Source organism: Siphateles boraxobius, unplaced genomic scaffold (genome assembly GCF_051911475.1).
Source record: "Siphateles boraxobius isolate OS27281-9 unplaced genomic scaffold, OSU_SipBor_1 46, whole genome shotgun sequence".
NCBI lineage: Eukaryota > Metazoa > Chordata > Actinopteri > Cypriniformes > Leuciscidae > Siphateles > Siphateles boraxobius.
In genome coordinates this window covers 8,327,615-8,346,803 of record NW_027509097.1, presented here as the reverse complement: position 1 = coordinate 8,346,803, position 19,189 = coordinate 8,327,615, and the positions used below count along the sequence as shown (strand labels likewise).

The 19,189-nt window shown below is 39.8% G+C and overlaps 1 protein-coding gene across 30 annotated transcripts in view; it reads right to left on the bottom strand.

Moving 5' to 3' along the window:
- Window positions 1–19,189, bottom strand: part of tcf7l2 (transcription factor 7 like 2) — an 84,435-nt gene that overhangs the window by 49,027 nt on the left and 16,219 nt on the right. For all 30 annotated transcript variants that reach the window (XR_013194415.1, XR_013194416.1, XM_077200607.1 and 27 more), the window contains exon 4: window positions 6,803–6,904. Coding sequence is in view for 28 of the 30 variants with exons in the window: in XM_077200607.1 (XP_077056722.1) it covers window positions 6,803–6,904 (102 nt within the window). In the remaining 2 variants the exon portion in view is untranslated. The remainder of the gene's footprint in view (window positions 1–6,802; window positions 6,905–19,189) is intronic.

Here is a 19,189-nt window from a genome sequence, read left to right as displayed (position 1 = left end):
TTTGGGGGGGGGGGGGGGGGGCATCAAAGTGACAATGGCAAACCTTAGTAAATCACCTTGCATGATTCATTTAAATACTCTCCTCCCATAAATTTTGAGTCTGAAAGGGAAACTCCTACAAATGCATGTGCAATAAGGTCAGTCGCAAAAAAACCTGTCCACGCCTTTTCAGTGCTGTGTTTTTACCGCATGTCTTTAGTAAACCCTAACAGTAGTTTTTAACGCCAAAAGAGGGTTTGCACTAGCCCTAAATGGCATTATTAATATGACATTGTTTTAAATACACTTCCATTCAAAAGTATTGGGTCTGTAAGACGTTTTCAATGTTTTGAAAGAAGTCTCTTATGCTCACCAAAGTTGCATTTATTTGATTAAAAATACAGTAGAAAGTAAAAGAAATATTATTTTAATTTAAAATCATTTATTCATCAATTTATTCCTGTGATGGCAAAGCTGAATTTTCAGCAGCCATTATTTTACTCTCCAGTGCCACTTGAGGTGAATCTTCACTTGACTCAATCATGATGCATCTTTTTATCCAATTATTTTATGAATAATAAATATTATATTAATATACTTTTTTTATTTTCTCTTTGTTATTACAAATAAGTTATTCAAGCAAGAGCAGGGAGTGATTCCCTCTTTTCTTTTGTTGTTTGATTAACATTAATGACACAGACACAAGCTAGTTTATTATATTAAGACCTAATGCACGGATCGAATATAATTGTTACACATCAGATTCCCCCCAACTGTTTACATTCACTTAAAGGTGGGGTAAGTGATATTTGAAAAATTCTGTTTGAATACAACAAGAAACGTGAAGCCAATCAGCATTAGGGGGCGTATGACGGTGGAGGAGAGGGAACGAGCAATAGGGAGATCTAAAGAAAGACTGTAGAAAGAGAGATGGCTGAGAGACATTACAAAAGAGAAAAATAACAATATCAGAAGAATATCATAAGCTCTTAAGAATATCACAGGAAAAAGTAGGGTTATGATCTTTAATATTAGTAAAGCTTTCCGGTGCTGGAGAGAGCTAAGCAGGAAGGGCTGAAAACAGACTCAAAGATTGCATTTATTCCGCTCCACACGTGAGTAACACTGGGTTTGAGTGTCATTGTTTGTCTGGAGCTGCTGTTGGCAACTAACAATGAACTCTTGTTTGCATTTACTGTTGTGTACTGTGTTCATTTTTTTGTCGTTCGTTCATCATCTTCACTTTATTTTTCATGAAGCATTATTTTGTTGCGGTTCTGCTGCGATAAATAGACATCCACTCTTTACAAACGATCGAGATCCAAACGATTATATTCCACGGCTCAAAATGTCACATGTTCCTTCAAAAATGCTGATTTGGTGCTCAAGAAACAGTATTTATCAGGAATTTGTTATGAATAATAAAGTTAATAAAAAACAGCATTCATTTGAAATAGAAATATTTTGTAACATTATAAATGTCCCTTTTAATCAATTGAATGTATCCTTGCTGAATAAAATTATTATTTTCTTTTTTTTGTTAATTAATCTTACTGACCCCAAACTTTTGAACGGTAATGTATTTTAAATGTCCTACAATACCTGAAGAGAACATTTTATGGGTGTACAATATGGTATATCAGTTATTTGCCGATATTATATATCTTTTAATTTATTGTTCTTAAAGAGATGACATATTTTGCCCTGCAAATGGTCATGCTAATTGGAACACACACAAGAGCTGTGAGTGTCCTGGAGGTTAAGGTCGCAAAACAATGCAAAAGTTTAAAAGGCTGATGACCTTGACACCAGGTCCCTTGTAAAAGAGTTTGTTTACATTCCCTGAGTTTAAGTAGAGGAAATGCTCCAGGGAGGCCTTTCATGCACGACATAAGATCACGTGCTGAGATGTTCTCCAAGCTTTGGCCAAAGGTCTCAGACCAGAGACCTCTCCTTGTTTTACAAGGTCCTGTCAAAAGCAGGCTGGGGTTACATCACTACGCACCAAGCAGCACTAAAAAAAGGAAAGAAAACGCGGAGGCTCTACAGAGAATAAAGGAGCAAGAAAAGTGAGAAATAGTAGAAAGGGAAGGAGAGAAGAAAAAGACAGTTGGTTCAGTGTCTTGTGGCTGTGACACTGGGGTACTCATTAACAGCGAAGGGTCTGGGGTTTCCCAGCATGCCTCTGGCCCTCCCAGCCATTGTCAAGCCAGTCCAGGTGCACCACCATTCAGTCCGAAAAAAGGAAGCAAATTACCCGGCAAAAACTACAGACCCCGTGCTAGCTTGAGGCGCTACTCCTACTCAGCTGGAGTCTGGGAAAATGTCCTGCATACTGTATGTGTGTTATTCATTTAGTTTACTCTGACTTTATTTTTAACATTGATTTCAATACACTTTAAGTGCATTTTGAACTTCAGCTACTAAACAGACACGTTTTGACAGCAAACAGCAAGCATGCCCTCATCGTACGGCGGTTCAGGTGGGAGGTCCCGCTCTGTCAGAACGCAACACATTCCATCACTTCCTAAATACTAATTACCATACAGGAACAGACCAGGACTCCTCCAGCTATTCTTCCAAGCTCCACCCCACCTATTATTCCCCCTTTCCCTGTATTCTAACTGTTCCCGCGTTTTCCTGCCGTTGGTTCACTTGCACACAGTGTTGCACGCATACGCACACTGCTGTGGGGCCTCGTGGGGAAATAATTAACACTCCAGCCGTCCCCTGCTGCCTGTGAAAGCCCAGAAAACAATGGAGACATTGTCCAGTCTCAACACACTGTGTGTGTGTGTGTGTGTGTGTGTGTGTGTGTGTGTGTGTGTGTGTGTGTGTGTGTGTGTGTGTGTGTGTGTGTGTGTGTGTGTGTGTGTGTGTGTGTGTGTGTGTGTGTGTGTGTGTGTTAGACAATGTGTAGTATGCCGGCATGAGGTTGTGTGTGCGTGTGTGCATCCTTTTGCCTCAGCATTATTTTAGAGAGTAGCATTAAAATATGAACTTAATAGTTGTTAGCCAGCCAACTTTTATTTCATTTATTTTATTTGAATCTGACAAAATGGGTTAGATAAAATTATGTACAACACACACACACACACACACACACAAAATCCATCCAGTAACAACTTGGCATATTGTTATAACACTAATAATATAATATAATATAATATATCAAATATAATATAAAAATTATTATTACCGTAATAACCACTGCAAGTTTTCTAAATTAGTTGCCACTTAGTTTTTTTTGTCAGTGAAATAATCAATATTTTTTAATTTTAAAATTCTGATCAAGTTTTTTTTTGTACAACCACATGTCATTCAAATGGTTATTTCCTAAGAAGACAGTTATTGGCCATAACAAAAACCTGGAAAGGACCAAACTTTCTGCTGTGAGTCAAACATCTGGCTGTACCAGTCTGGTATATGGCATCTACACCAAGTAAAACTACGTGGTGAAACACTACAGAACACCGACGGACAGCTGTGCATGCAAGTCGAGAAAGAGAACGAGAACAGGAAACTGATCCCGGAACGAATGGCCAATGTGTCACAGATGTGGGGAAATCTCCTTTCGCCTCGTTGTTTCCAACTGCTTCCCACTGGAATTACAATCGCATTATGATCACCGCTCAAACGTCCTTGAGTTCAGGCTCGGTCTGATGCCAAATACACGCCACATGTGTTTTGCAGTCTACCTGTCTGAATTGTCATGTCTATATTACAGTTTATATAAAGAAAGGGGCTTTACAAATCACATTAAAATTTAGTGTAGATGGCAGTGGGACAAACGACTTGCGGTACTTTTCAGTAATGGGTTCTTTATGAGTTGTGAACAGGTAGTAAATGCATGCTGAATGTGTGGGACTAAAAAGCTTTGAAAAACCTGCGTGGCTCTTGAGTACTTCAAACATCCTGGCACTGCCTTCTATGGGCGTGGACAGAAACGAGAGGGTCACTTCCTGTGCTCTATTCATAGATCAGCGTGGAGTAGCACCTCTATGGCCAATGCGACAGATAAAAGGTTGATGGATTATGCGTTACTGTTTCTATGGGTACAGTCACACAGAGTTAGTGTTTGGGATTGACAATAGTACTAACTAGTGTATGGATGCCTGTTTTCACCGTAAATAAATAATAAAAGTAAAAACTAGCTTTCTCATAACTTTGACTTTATATCTCTCAATTGCAACTCTCACAATTATGATTTATATTTGTATATTATATATATATTTTTTATTATATATTTAAAAGGCAGAAACAAGCATTCATACAGGTGTGACTCAACCGCTGTTGTTCATAAGAGGAGCGTCTTTTATTATGTCTATATGAACAAATAATCAATGTCAAGTCATTTTTCTATTCTCATGACAGCCATAAGAATTTTAAATCGTCACTTCAGTTATAGAATGCAGTTTATAACAGAACGGTGTATGAAAATAACCATATTTAGCCCTCACAAACGCAAGACTGAGAACTGTATTCTGCTGCTGTGTGAACAACTTCAGTATTTGCCTTCTTGCTTGCTACTTCTCTCTCTTTTGGCTGTATATGCACTTTTTAGACATACGTGTTGTCTCTCTCTATCTGTGTCTTGTTCTTTGCTCTCACTTCATCTACCTCATTGCCACACTGCCCTTTTACGGTATCGCCTCCTCTCTCCCGCTGTCCACCTGTGCTTTTGTATCTCTCTCATTGGTGATTGTTGGGTCACTTGAACTTCGGCTTATGTTCCTTATCTCACACCCATCGGCGCTCTCTTATCAGTCCACAGCAGACAGGCGTCTTCAGAGCCATGGGTCAAAGTGGGCAGGTGTTCTTCCAATTTGACAGGGAAGAGAAACTACTGTTTACAGTACAATTTATTGATAAGGCCTTCACGTACAGCAGCATATAGTCCATCTTGAGAGAAAAAAAATACAGCATTCCACAGTTATCTCTCCCTGACAATACCAACTGTCTCCAGATAGATTCACCAACGGCATGATGCAAACCAAGGAAACATCAAATCATACACACGTCAGCACAAGAGAAACAGCACGAAAGGTGGAAGTGTGAAGAAAAAAAAGATGGAAGTGTGAAGAAACAATGCAAAATACAGCGTTTCATTTGAACTTTATAGGTCAGGTCTTGATCAAACTAACTGCTTATTGTACGAATGAACGCATAAATAAATTACTGCAAATCCTAAATAGCTAAACATGCCATATAGAGAAAATAACCTACTCTCTCATCGCAGGTCTTTAGGGCTGTTTTAAAAGGCAATAGAAAAAACTGCTCTGTGCTGATAAGCATTTACAGCCCCATGAGTCAGAGGGATAAAACTCAAGTGCAGTATTTACCTGAGCCTGTTCTTAACTACCTCCCACACATTTAATGATTCAGAGAGGGAGGACAATCTTTTTTCTTTTTCTCTTAAAAACTGTACATGCGGTGGCTACCCCACATTTAAATGCAAAAATAGTTTACTACCCATTCAGTATAACTATTAGACAGCTGGTCTTTAAAAGCTTTTTAAAAAAAAATTAAGCAGCATACAGCATATACACTACCATTCGAAAGCTTTGTCTACACAGGAATAAATAAAAATGTAATTTTAAATTTTAATAATAGTCCACAATATTACTGTATTTTGTTTTTTAAATAAATGCAGCCTATGTGATCAAGAGACTTCTCAAAAAAAACGTTAAAAAACGTTAAACTCTTACCGACCCCAAACTTTTGAACGGTAGTCTATATAAAATCGCATTAGATAAGAAGGGGAAAAAATGCATAAAACACCCTTTAAATGGTCAATAGTTTAATTAATGTCACAGCAAACCATGATGTTCTACTTTCGGTTCAGAAGAGAAAGATTGCATATTTTTGCTAAAAAGTTATTTTGTCAACTTTTAGGAGTGCATTCTCACATGCATGGCCTCAAAAAGACAATAGAGATAGAATTAAAAAAAAGCTGGAAATGTATCAATCACATTATATATTACATTTCCATTGTAAACATAAACAAACAACCAACCCACACCTACTTGAAGTAAGAACAAATAGAAGAAGAAAAAAATCAGTAAAGTATGTCCAAAACAGAATTTGTTTATCTCTCTGACAAAACACTGTATTGAATTCAATGTATAGTTTTATTGGTTTCCTAAACATGACCTTGGAGGCACTCTGTTGCTTCCAGTAACTATGGAAACACAATGAAGCCCCCAAACTCCTGAACCACAATGGAAAGGCCAAAATCAAATTTGGTCTATTGTCCAAGGAAGTGAATCAATAAAATGATGTTTTAACACTGTATCATTACTTCAGCCCAGCAAGCTAACCTTGAATCCCTTATCGCCTATAGATTTTAAAAGAATGATAAATTTAGAGTTAAGCACATGGATAACAGCACTTGCAGATCCAGCGCATAAAACTGCAAAATAAACATAGCATTTCTCCTCCAGACACTCGTTCCCTTAACCAAACTTAGCATGGGCCTTAATTATCTGTCTCCAGTGTAAAAAGACAGTCTTGCCCTCTGCCGCTTTGTGGCATCCAAACGGGGAAAAAAGCCTCTGTTGAGCTACAATGATATTTCACCCATTTGATTCCAAGGAGCCATATTACAAAACAAGCACCCATATGACACATAATATTCCAACACAATCTGGTCTTCCGTTTCTTATAGGTCACTAGACCTCCAATTGGCAGCTGTAGATTAGGAGAGGAGTGTAAGGTCCCAAAGGACCAAACAATACAGGATACAGAAAGTACTTTTGTTTTCATGGACTCAGCTAAAGAATAAAGAGCTTTGTAAATGCTGTGACTCATGGGTGTTACTTACAACGATGTGTGCTGGAGAAGGTGACCTGGCATCTTTAAGTGCTTGTCTACTCTGAAGACTTCCTGCTTGAACATCTAGCAGGGGCCATTTCATCTGTAGGTACTGGATGGCAGAAAGGAAAAAAATGGAGAAAAACAAAAGAAAACATGTTAACAATGCAGAAAACAAAGGGACAAAGGGAAACACAACATAAGAGCTAAAATATCTTTAAATAATGACTGTGACATAGAAAGTAAAAGTAAACAAAAAAATTAATTATGTCAAAAAGATCCAAGGTCGAATGATGCATGAGGTGGATCTTGAAAATTGAAACTAATAGTTTTAAGATTAACAATTCACGGTTTCAGTTTTTGGTATTGACAACTGCATTTACTTACAGGTGTGACTCTAGAAATGTCCCGTTCACACAGTAGATGGTGATGTCCATAAAACTGAAAAGTCTTATCACTTTTATCACGTCAAGAGTCAAATTGAACCGGCAAAAAATCTAATCTTACAGACAGCAGCGTTTATATCTGGGTGGGGAACGGAACAATTGAGTTGCACACACACGTAGCACACAAAGCTGGTGGAGAACAGTCTATAAGTAAAACACCCGCAACACACAGACATGTACAGTGCAGAGCGGCTCTCTCGCACTGTATGACGTGACAGACAACTAGTCCGGTTTTGTTCATACAGCGTGTTTTCAGAGAATGCGGTTGTGAGTCCTGAAAATTTACGGGTGTGAATTTGGTTGTAGAATGCGGTTGTCTCTCCTATAAATAACTGAACTGTGTGTGAACGTAACCGTATTAAGGACAATCGTATTCGCACATTTTAAACCACACACTCAAATGCTTTCAGGTGAATGTTTGTTCTTCTTCCTTTATTAATCATGCCCAAATATTTTATTGGCCTCTGGAATTCCAGGTGGACTTCAGCATTTTTCCCAATACACATAATAAGGGTGTGGCATTGAGCCATTTCCGCGACTGTCCCCATGAATGATTGATCGGGACTTTATCAGAGCTGTACACACGCAAACATCCCTTTCATGACCCCTTACATCCCTCTTAAAGCCAGCAGATGGAAATAATCGCCATAATCACCATAAAGAGCTCTGTGACATTCAAATTCTTAAACTGTAAAGCCCAATATTTTTGAGAGCTAAATATAAATAAAATTACATTTTCAACATTCATAAACAGAACTAATAGGTAAAAGTCTGAGATTTCAATCCAGTTCACTCAGAAGTCAGCATTTCATTTCATCTTTCTTCTGCCTTTAATATCTCCATTCTCACACCCAAGCCTGAACTCTGACATGGAGTCTTGCTGATGGACAAAGTTTCTGGGGTAATATGTCTATTCTCACCCATGGACTGCAGGATCTGTTTAGCAGACCAGGCCCTTTGTGCCTCAGTGACCTTTTCGACTCATTTTGAGATCACATGCTGGGACCCATTGCAAACCTGCTGTTACTGTCCCAAAACTGGTTTGCTTTAGTCCACTAGACCACAGCAAGTGAACTTGACCCCTGAACTTTTAACCTGTTTCCACAGAGGCTTAGAGACAGCCGGCTGATTGTGAACATGTGAACTAGACTAGGGTAGGACTAGATGGTATTACGGTTACAGTTATGAGTGTCTCATCAGGAGAAGTGTGATGGTCCAGTGTGGACATTCCATTCACTGATTTACGCAGGTCAGGGGATAACTGGGCCCTAATTGCTGTTATTATGAGAAACCTGAACAGCAGCATACACCTTTGGAAACCACTGCTTTGTTCACTGACCTAATAAATTCAAATATGCATTCAAACCATCTATGTAGCTAAATAGGAAAGTTGAGTGGATTTGCATGTGGGCTTGGCTGATGTCAAAACATTTAAGAAAGGAAGCAAGGAAGGAAGTAAGGAAGGAAAGAAGGAAGCAAGGAAGGTAGGAAGATAAGAAAAACAGCAAAGCAGGCACATCAGCTGGGGCTCAATTTCTCAACCTTGGGGGCAATTTTGGATCCAGTCTTAGCCCATAACATGAAAAATGAATTTAAAGTAGACTCCACATAAAAAATAGTGCTCTTTTTTAAGCCTAATGCATGCAGTGCTATACTTCATCAGGTCCCAAAGGAAACTTCTAACAAGTCAGTCGGCCTTGTAACTTGGCCTCCGATGCAGTCAGGACATCAACCACTGGGCTCTGATTCAAATGAAAAAACTTGGCCCAAGTGATTCACAAACTCAGAATCAAATCCATCCCAGTGTCTGACCAGGCCAGGCCAATCAGCTCCTACTCTCTGCCCTCCTATATACAATGAAACAGATTCACGTCTTCCCTTCCCTACAGCCTATCACTGGAGTTTGTTTGACCTTGCCGGGCCTCCTTAAGATTTCACTCTTCTGAGGACATTCCAAGCTCCACTTTTCCAAAGACAGAAAAAGAGCAAAAGAAAAAAAATTATAATTCTGTTGCTCACCATTTCAGCAAGTACCCTTGAAGTGACACTGTAGTTGTAAACTGTATGCGGCTTCAAGAGCTAAACTGCTCAGTGGTAATTAATGGTGGATTCACAGCAGGGTGCAGTCCTGTGGTTCAGTCTGGAGGGACTTTTGGACTAACTAGCTGAACTGGACTAGCTGAACAATTGCTGGTATACTAAAGAGTACTGTTAATGGATGCAATGCCAAATTTTAAAAAAATCTATTGGAATTAGCTTGTTTAATGCAAAGATGTGTAATGTAATGGAAACATCCTTAAATAAGTCTTACTTAGAAAAATGTATGGATGTGTGACCAGGTGCCAGGTGATGATCTGTGCTCCGGCACTGTGCCAATTAGTTTGGATGGGGTGAAAGGTGACACCTTGGTCAGTGTGGGTGCTGAAAGCTGAGTGCACATACTCTGACAGGCGTATCCACTTTAGACCTTTCCCTTGGCCTAATCCCTCCTGCAGGTTTTACAAGCATGCCAAGGAAAGCTGAGCTTAGACCTGTGCCAAAGTCTCAGCAGTGTTCCCTCACAGCCCAAGCCCCTCCACCACCCTTGGCCCGCTAATAGATGCACCACTTGGGTTTGAGAAGGCCATGACCTCTGACCTCCCCATGCCTCTTCTCCACCTTCTAAAAACTCTCCAACTAGGAGCCCCTTCCACGTAACTCAAGCGCTATTCTGATGTGACAAATTGCTCTGGAGCTCCCCCCCCCCCATCCTTCAGACATACCCAAAGTGCTCACTCTGTCCTGGGGCCCCAACAGCAGGGGCTCCCCTTCACCTCCCCCACCCTTCAGCAAATCCTCAAGGCCTGCCTCGCCTTCTCCTGCCTTGCTTCAGCGCAGCTACAATAGGAATGAATGACTCAATTGTCTCTGATGAAGTGAAAGACAAGGGAGCCTTCTAAATCTTCCTAAAGAGATGAACTTTCTCTCTGTCCCTCAATTGCCTAGAGACTTCCGGGAGAAAGAGAGAGAGGAGTCAGAATGACAGAGAGAGAAAACACTAGAGACCACAAGTTGCTTAATCAGGTTTGCTAGCAAAATCTTTTCATCTAAACTGAATCTGAATTTTGCAACCTGACCTATGCAGAAAAACTTTATTATTCATGGCAAAATATTTTTAAACCAGAAATCTACTTTACATTGTAGATTATGGAAGCATTTGTAACAGTAAACTAGAGCAAAAACAACTAAAATGTCTTAAATAAATTTAAACTATGTAAATGTCATGTTCGATTTGTTTTTGGATTAAGAGCACAGGCTTTTCCACAATCAGACAAATCAGATGCTTGCATTGCCAGAGAGGATCGGGAATGTGAATATATCTTCAGCTGTCTGGCATGGGATGAACCAATGCATCAGAAAACATTCCAGCCACATAAACAATGTGCATAAGGAAATCTGAAGACAGAAGGCTGAAATTGGAGTCCAGCAAGCACTTGATGGGCCAGGTTCCTTCCCACTAAAGATGCTCAACCATTGTTTAAGAGGATTTCACAAGTGCTTGTTACTAGGTTTAGATAGAGAAAACAAGTTTGCATACTGTGATATCACTCCCATTGAACAAGCAACAATAAAAAACCCATTGTTTTTGTTCACAGGTGCTGAGGAAAAGGCATGCATGGATACATACAGACCCACACTTAATACACTCGCTCTCTCAAGAGGAGATTTTTTGTGTGGAAAGGACATAATAATGACCCAGACAGGCTCTTTGAAATTCACTGATCCAAAGAGAAGGGATCTGCCCATCTGTGAGACTCCCATCTCTAGAGAGGTAGAGTGAACGTGAAAAGAGAGAGAAAGCATGTGTTTGGGTGTGTGTACGCGCGTGTGTGTGTGTGTCTGTCTGTCTGTCTGACTGACTGTCTTCGTATGTTTACTCGAAACATTCAAATAGCCTTAATTTTGGATGGATGGAAGCATGCTGGAAGTGGGGGCTAGGGGTGGAGGGATAGAAGAGGAGGAGGAGTAGCTCAACACTAGATGAAACTGAAAGTTAGTCTACACGAAGGCTCTTCACACTTGCTTAGTTCTTCTAATACACATTTTATGAGTAAATAAAGAAAAAAAGAGAAAAGAACACCCCACTAGCTAAGATTGCCCGAGGCGTTCTGCAACCAGGAAAATAAAGCAGGAATGTGGGCAGGCCTGGGGTTTGTGTGCCCCGGGGCGGAAGAGGGTCCGCGGGGCCCGTATTTACTCCAAAGCTGGAACCGCTGGGGGGGTTCTCAACACACTGACAGCACAGAGCCAGAGACCCCAGCCTGATCTCCTCCTTCCCCTCACCTCTCACCTTGGCCCTCTTCACAAACTCCCACTGACATTTCTTTTTTCACATTGCTCCTAAATCTGATCCTCCAAACAATCCTCGAGGCAGGCATCTTTTAAAACTTGGGACTAAAGAATACTCTAAAAAAAAGTATGTGTACACAGATGCTTCTAGCTAAGTAAGCTTGATTTCATGTATCATTCTGAAATGTCTATATTGCAATTAAACAGCATGAATGCAGACTGTATTCTCAGCACTGTCACAAGGGGCACTATAAAAGGTGCATAATAGCAGTTTAAAGACAAAAATGTGTATGTTAGATCTTATAAATATTTTATTGCTAGCTACATGAATAAAAACGTGTAGTTTAATGGCACTGGCCTTTTAAGCTCTACTACCCCTTAAAGGAATAACTAAATTAAAATTCTGTCATCATTTAGAAGAATGTATTTTTTTTACCCCCCAAAACTATAAAAGTCAGATCAAGAAAATGTTTAGTTAAAACATTTCTTCCCATTCTCGTGTTATCTGATCCAGCATAGATAGAGCTATACCTCAAACACAGTAGCACAAGACACATGTGGCCGCACTTGTGCTCTGTTTGCCTAGCAGGTGTTGCCTTGTATATTAGCCAAACAGCAGCGATTCACCTGAAACCCTCAGACTGTTAGGCAAAAACTTCAGTGAGCACATACTTCTAAAAAGGCCATAAAGAAGTTTTAGCTCTTTAAAACACCAAGCCGACGCCGACGAACTAGCGCCGATGAAAGCCAACTGTGTTGTCGCCTCTCGTCGGGGTAAAAAGCTGCACTTGAACACACCGAGAGAACTACAGCCGACTGTCAGCTATAAGGCACGTTCTGCGCCTGCGTGTAAATGAGACAACTGTCTATTTCTGCAGATATATTAGTCTATATTCGTCATTCAAAAAAAAAAAACCGACGCTGCCGGCTGCAGATACACATACCGTAAACAAAGCAGTGCGTGCTTACCGTTTTGAATATCAATCCTGCTAAACACTTTCTTTGTTCCACTCCGCTCATGTTAATATTAAAATATTCGCCAAGGAACACTCAGGTAATATGACGATCATGACGTAACATAAGAAAAGCCTTCTATCTGTACCGTTTTGACTACTTTGCTCGCTGTTTTGCTTTTATTCTCGTGCACTGACTCTTTCACTAAGCTGAACAGCCAATCAGAGTTCTCTCTTTCCCAGACGGCCCGACGCCGAATCGGCCGAAACAAAGCCGACGAGGTCCAATTTCAGCCGACGGTGCGGAAAAACTGCCCGACGGCCGACCGTCGGCTTGGTGTGTTCCTGCCTTAAGAGCAGCCATCCTCCTTGCATGACGAGGCATTTAAATAAACAAACAAACCGTCTCTCATGGTGACAGGGTTTGTCTATTAAAGTCCATGAAAGCTGACATAGCATTTGGTGCTTGCACACCAGAGGAACACGCCATAGATTCCTGATCCATTAATGTATCCATTAGGGCTGGGCAATTTGATGATATCGTATATCGACAATGTCTCGCTAGTATCACGATGGCAATTATAACAGACAGTTAATAGATGACCATCGGCAATATCAGGAAAAAATTACAAATATATTTCACATAGACCTAGTAACCATATTTATTCACATGGAATAGCGTGAATTAAATATTTTATATACAGTTAGTAAGACTGGGAATAGAAAATCGATTACAGTTCTGGAATCGGATACTTATCGTCAGGAATCCATGTTATAAAATAAACATTTTGTTTTTGATTATTGATTCCTGTGAGTGCATTTTAGTGTGATTTTAAACCATTCGTGCAAGAGAACGGGACAGAGAACTAACTTCTGTTCTTGCGCGCTGTTTTCTGTGCTGTTTTCGAATCTTTATTTTATTTGCCTGTTGTTTCTGCGCTAACTGCTGTAACAACAACGTCTGTCTGTGTGTGTGAATATGCTTTGGAGATGCGTTCTCTGTCAAACATCATTTATCTTTATTTTTGGTAGTTTTGTCAAATATCTTTTCTTGTTTACACATCTTGATTTGATGTTTTTTATTCCTAATTCAACATTGCTATTCATTTTCAAGCAATTTATTTTGTTCTGCAGATGAAAAAAAGAAACTGTATCCTATAAATTCGGAGGCGGCAGCGATTTCTCCCATTTTAAAAATAATATGATCAAGAAGGCCTATTCTTTTATTTTGATGTGCAGTCTAATAAAAGTTCAACAGAAAAAAAAATGGTAGCAGCCTAAGTAACTACACAAATATAATTTTAAATTGTGTGAATAATGAATATAAATTTTAAAAAAATCACAAACATGACTATTGTAATTAAAATTATTTTATAATTAAAATGTAGTTATTCAAAGCACCAAATACATATGTATAATGGTATATATATAGTTTTGTTGCAAACAAAAATTATGGTGCTTTTATCGTGCATTGAATAACTCAAGTTTCCAATGTTGGCAGCTCTGTTGTAACAATTAAAGGGTTATACTTTTGCTGTAGACAAAAAAAAAATACATTTTTAAATTACTTCTGTTTCTAAATAAATAAAACAGTAATTTTAATTTCGTTATAAGCGGCGTAAGGAAACCTCAGAACTCCAGAACCAGAAAGAAAAATTTAAAAACAGTGCTACACGATATAAGAAACATCGGACCTTATGAAAAAGACACAATGCTATGTGACATCAACAATGTCAGCAGTGTTGTCTCCGGCGAGGCTAAAGGACAATTGGATATTATGATATTTTTAAGGCGATTATTGATAAGATATTTTTTACATATCGCCCAGCCCTAGTTTACATTAAGCAGGACTAAGTTCATGTGTCTCTTTTAGACTGCCTGTCTTTGACCCAAGGGCCGTATGATCTGAAAAATGGAGGGGACGTCAGTTTGTATCATGAATATTAATCACGTGACATGACATGCAAAATAGTCCTACCTGATTCGTTCTGGAGAGGCTTGTGTTTGGTCTTAAAGTTGTCGTTATATATGATCGGCAACAATACTTTTAATGAGACTCTTGAAATATAATGATTACTTCCCAAAAAAAGTGTGCCCCCTCCACCCCAGCCCAGTTCTACTCTTTCTTCCTCTTGCTCTCTTTTCTGGGTGATTATGGGCCCCTTAAGAACACTCTATAAATAGCCCTGCAGGCTCTAGTCTTCGTGGCTGGTGTCTCCTCCAGCAGGGCCCATAATGAGACATACAGGCAGCTAAGGCCTAGCAACACACCCAAGAGCTGCACACTTACACAGCCTGCACTGTTTCCACACCAAGAGAGGCCTCATTCCTACCCTGTGGAATCTCATACACTGACCTACTTACTACCAGCTATGAGATCTTCAGTCTGGGCACAGGGCTTAGCGCTAGGTGTGCCTGCTCATAGGTACTATAGAGTTAACATTGGGTTGGCATGGAGTTTGGACTTTGGAGCTCACGTTTAAACACACACATACACAAGTGCTCTGCCATGGATCAGCTTTACTGTACAGTAAAGGGGTCACCCCTGGCCACTATGAGGAGGTAATTACCACACCAGTGTACATTCTCAAGTTCAAAATAAAATCTACTTTCACCTCCTGCAGCAACAACAACCTTCAAACGGGTTTCAACCTACACACACAAACACAAATAAACCTTGAAGCACTCCAAACTCCATATTCATAAGGTTTAGTCCCTGAGTGTATCGGAACACTATTATCTGCCTCAAAATGCAAAATGGTTGCAGGTCAGATGTGTCTATGCAGGACACCCTTCAGATTTTACACCACAATACAAACCCTAACCATACTCTGGGAACATCAAACATGCTCAGTGTACCACAAATACTATAACCTGGACTATACAGACTGATCTCGCTCACTCTCAGCTTTGAATTTCAATGGCAAAAGGGTTCATGTTTTACTGCACCTTTTGTTGGTTAGTGATATTTAATGTTTGCTCTATTTGATACTGAAATTTCTCTTTGGAATCAATGAAATGCATCTATTTAACAAGCATTCAACTGATGGGTACTGGCATAAGGTACGCAAGGAGTAACAATGCAAACGACCTGACCATGAGCTCATGACTACCTTCAGGGACAAGGCCGTTCTTTTGCTCTGAAAAAAAAAATAAAATAAAGGACTGGTTAATAAAGCTCATTAAAATGGAGGAGGCACGGATGACAATAAGATCCAGGGAAGGTCATGCGGTGGGAGCTACGAGCGAAGCAATGTGGGTGATGATGCGACCCCTCTCTTCTCCTCTGCACCCCACGAAGAGCACCCTTCACCTCCAAATAAACTGTAGTAATGATTTTGTAGTAATGCACCCCCCCCAAAAAAAAGCCTCACGAACACACATAACCCCTCCTCCACCTCTCTGTTAATTACTGCAGACATCCATCCACAAACAGCGGCAACAGACACCATCACACATAGCAATTACTGCTGAATCTTTAATGCACTCTTTAAGCAACTCTCTCCAGCTCAGTGTCTCTCTTGGGGAAACCGCAGACCTGTCTTCCCGAACCATAAACAGGGGGGTGATGGGGGCATTGGGAGAAGAAAAAGCACAAAATAAACTTAAAAACTGACTATGCTAAAGCTCTGTTCAACTCCAAAAGCCCCAGCAGAAGCATCTTTTCAGGTGAACGTCTTCAAATCAACCTCCTAGCTGGATACAGCTGGGACTAATCCAGGATGAGCTTGAAAACTAATCTCTATCCTTAACTAAACAGTAACACATTCCAGATATGTGAAAGTCTGAACATGCTAAAAGGTCTGTTTAGAGGACGCATAAGATGCACCTGTGCTGTATTGTGAAGTTCATGCGACTTTTCCTAATGAAAGAACACATCTTTATATGCATTAATTCAAATCTAGCAAATAAACAGCAAACCTGGTGTAAAGACTGTTATGACACAGGCTGGTTTATTCTAATTTCTGGTGGATCAGAATTGTCAAGCACTTAAAAAAAAGGTAAAGCTGGCTGACCAAGGAAGTCTTGGTGGTTTAAGTAGCCAACACCAACAAACCAGCAAATCCCTTGTCGGGGACCAGGACCTAATTTGACCAACATTTCTTTGGGCAATGTAATGAATATGGACAATAGGACATGATATCATGCTCCAGGGCTTCCATTTTTAATAAATGTTTTTAATATAATATATAATATAAAATATAAATATAAAAAAGTTATAAACATAATATATTAATTACTATGAAAATAATAATAGTTGAAATATATTAATTATTAACAATAAATACAAATTAAAAATGTGAAATTACAGTATCTACAACAATACGTTCCCACATTCCAGTGTGCAGAAGAAAAAAAATGTGTCACGTGCGTTTCGGGTGCCCTGTGTTTGCATGCGTGTGAAAGAAGTGAAATTCTAATCTGACAGCAGCTTTAGGACCTTAATGAACACCAATGATGTAATTACGACATGAATCTGATGAGCATTTGTTTCATAGTAATAGTGTGCTATAAAGCAACCCACAACATTTTGTCTCACTCTATAACAGACTCTGAGAGTCGCTGATGACGTGGGCACTTCAACTTGCATCTAGCCGGCTTCTCTGCCTCATATTCTCTCTCCATTCTACTCGTTTACTTGATGCAATTGATTGCAACGCTGCGATAACAATGCTCAGGCTCTGTTTCCAATGCATCCTTCATGCAAGGCTGCAAGACACGGACATGCAGATTTATATGGTTTTGGGGGTGGGTTTTGTTTTTTTACAGATGTGTTGTATAAAGGTTAACATGCTCTGGAAAAAAAAAACCTTGGCTACAAACTGTGTGTTTTTTGTCAGCTGGGGGAAGCAGTACAGAAAAAAAGCCCTCAGCCAAGCCATCAAGTTGAACATTGAACTTCACAGTAGTAGCTGCCTTTCTATGCCTCTGCTTTTGATGTTACCTCCAAAGCAAGGGATCAAAGGCTTGGAGTGTGGCGTGGGGAAGTCCCAGGCTCTTAGCCTGGCAGCCTGTGATATATGCAAAAGTCTATGCCAAAAAGAGAGAGAGAGAGAGAGAGAGAGAGAGAGAGAGAGAGAGAGGGAGGGTGGGAATGCAAGCAAGAGAGCAGCAGGCTTGTATGGAATGTGGCTAAATAGTGTGCTTTGCTTTAACGAACTCTGAGGTGATGCAATCGCTCCTTTCTGGGTCTTTTGCAGTGAAGTGTTAAAAACAATGAGGGTGTGCCAAGAGAAACACTAAGGCTTGTGGGCGCAAAATGTGTATGATACATCATCGATCCACTACTCCACTCAAACACATTGTATCATACTCACATAAATATACAATAAGACATCTGACTTACAGCAAACACTGGCTGTATACAATGTTGTCCTTCAAAAATTGACACAAAGACAAAAACAAGACTCACACATATGGATACAATAGGCTCAGTTGAGGTGCGTTTAAATCAACTATCCTCTGCTGGAAGATTTTGCACACACGCACAAATATAGGTCTACACGTGCACGCACACACACCCTTTCCCCAGGGCTATAGGATTAAGAGGTCTGTCTGGCTGACAGCGAGCCCTTCCTTCCCACGTACCCTGTCAATTCCCTCCCTCCCTCCTGCCTGCTCGGCCCCTCGGCCCCGCTCTGCCAGCCAGGGAGGAGGACACACCTGAACTTGACATCGATCTGCCTGAGCTTTTCTCAGCACCACACACACGCATAATCACACACGCCACAATAAACAATATCTGTGTCTGTATAAAATGAGCGGGGGACGTACTAAATACAGAAAACAAAATGCTGGAGGAATAGTGATGTCTGATATGCAAACAAGGTTTTCTTTTGAAAGGGTTCTTTCAAATGATTGGGTTGAACGGATTTGCAAAAAAAAACACGAAAATTGGACTAAATCTATATTTAAAATTTAGTTAATTTATTTGAAAACATCTTTAATGACTTGTATTTAACTAAATTTGCATTTTACTATAAAAAAAGATTAAAATGATGAAGGGACTTCTGTGAACACTCAAGTGATGACTCGAACAAATCAATGAATCGTTTTTTTATGTCTGAAATGTCTTTAATTTACTTGAAAACATCTCAAATGAGCCATTTAACTAAATATTAATTTCACTACAAAAACTTTTACATGTTACGCATGTAAAATCAATGAATCTTTTTTTTGTAACTGGTTCATTGAAACAAACAAATGAACTGATTAAATAAAATAATCCTTCTGAAACCTATAATCACAAACAAGATACCATACAGACATTAAATGCGACTTTTGCAAGTCCTTGAAATCACAAGTGTGCTATTTGGTACAGCACCACAGATAACACTTCATGTAGAAAAGAAAGAGACACATTTTCTCTGGACCTTGAATTCTCAATCACTCACTAAGTTGCACAACAAAATAATTTCTACTGCTTTGCAATCCTGACCGCTTCTCATTCCCCTTCACTTGTGTTTGAAAACAGCATACGTGATCCTTTTTTTAAAACACACATATACTGTCTGACCACAGTTATCAGTCGTAGTGTGTGTGTGTGTGTGAGGCTGCCCGTCAGGCAGGCCATACCAGTGTCTCTGCTCCAGCACCAGATTCTTTAAGAGTCATGGCCTTGAGAGGGAGGAAAAAAAATGAACGTGGATAATAGGCCTGTTGTTTAAA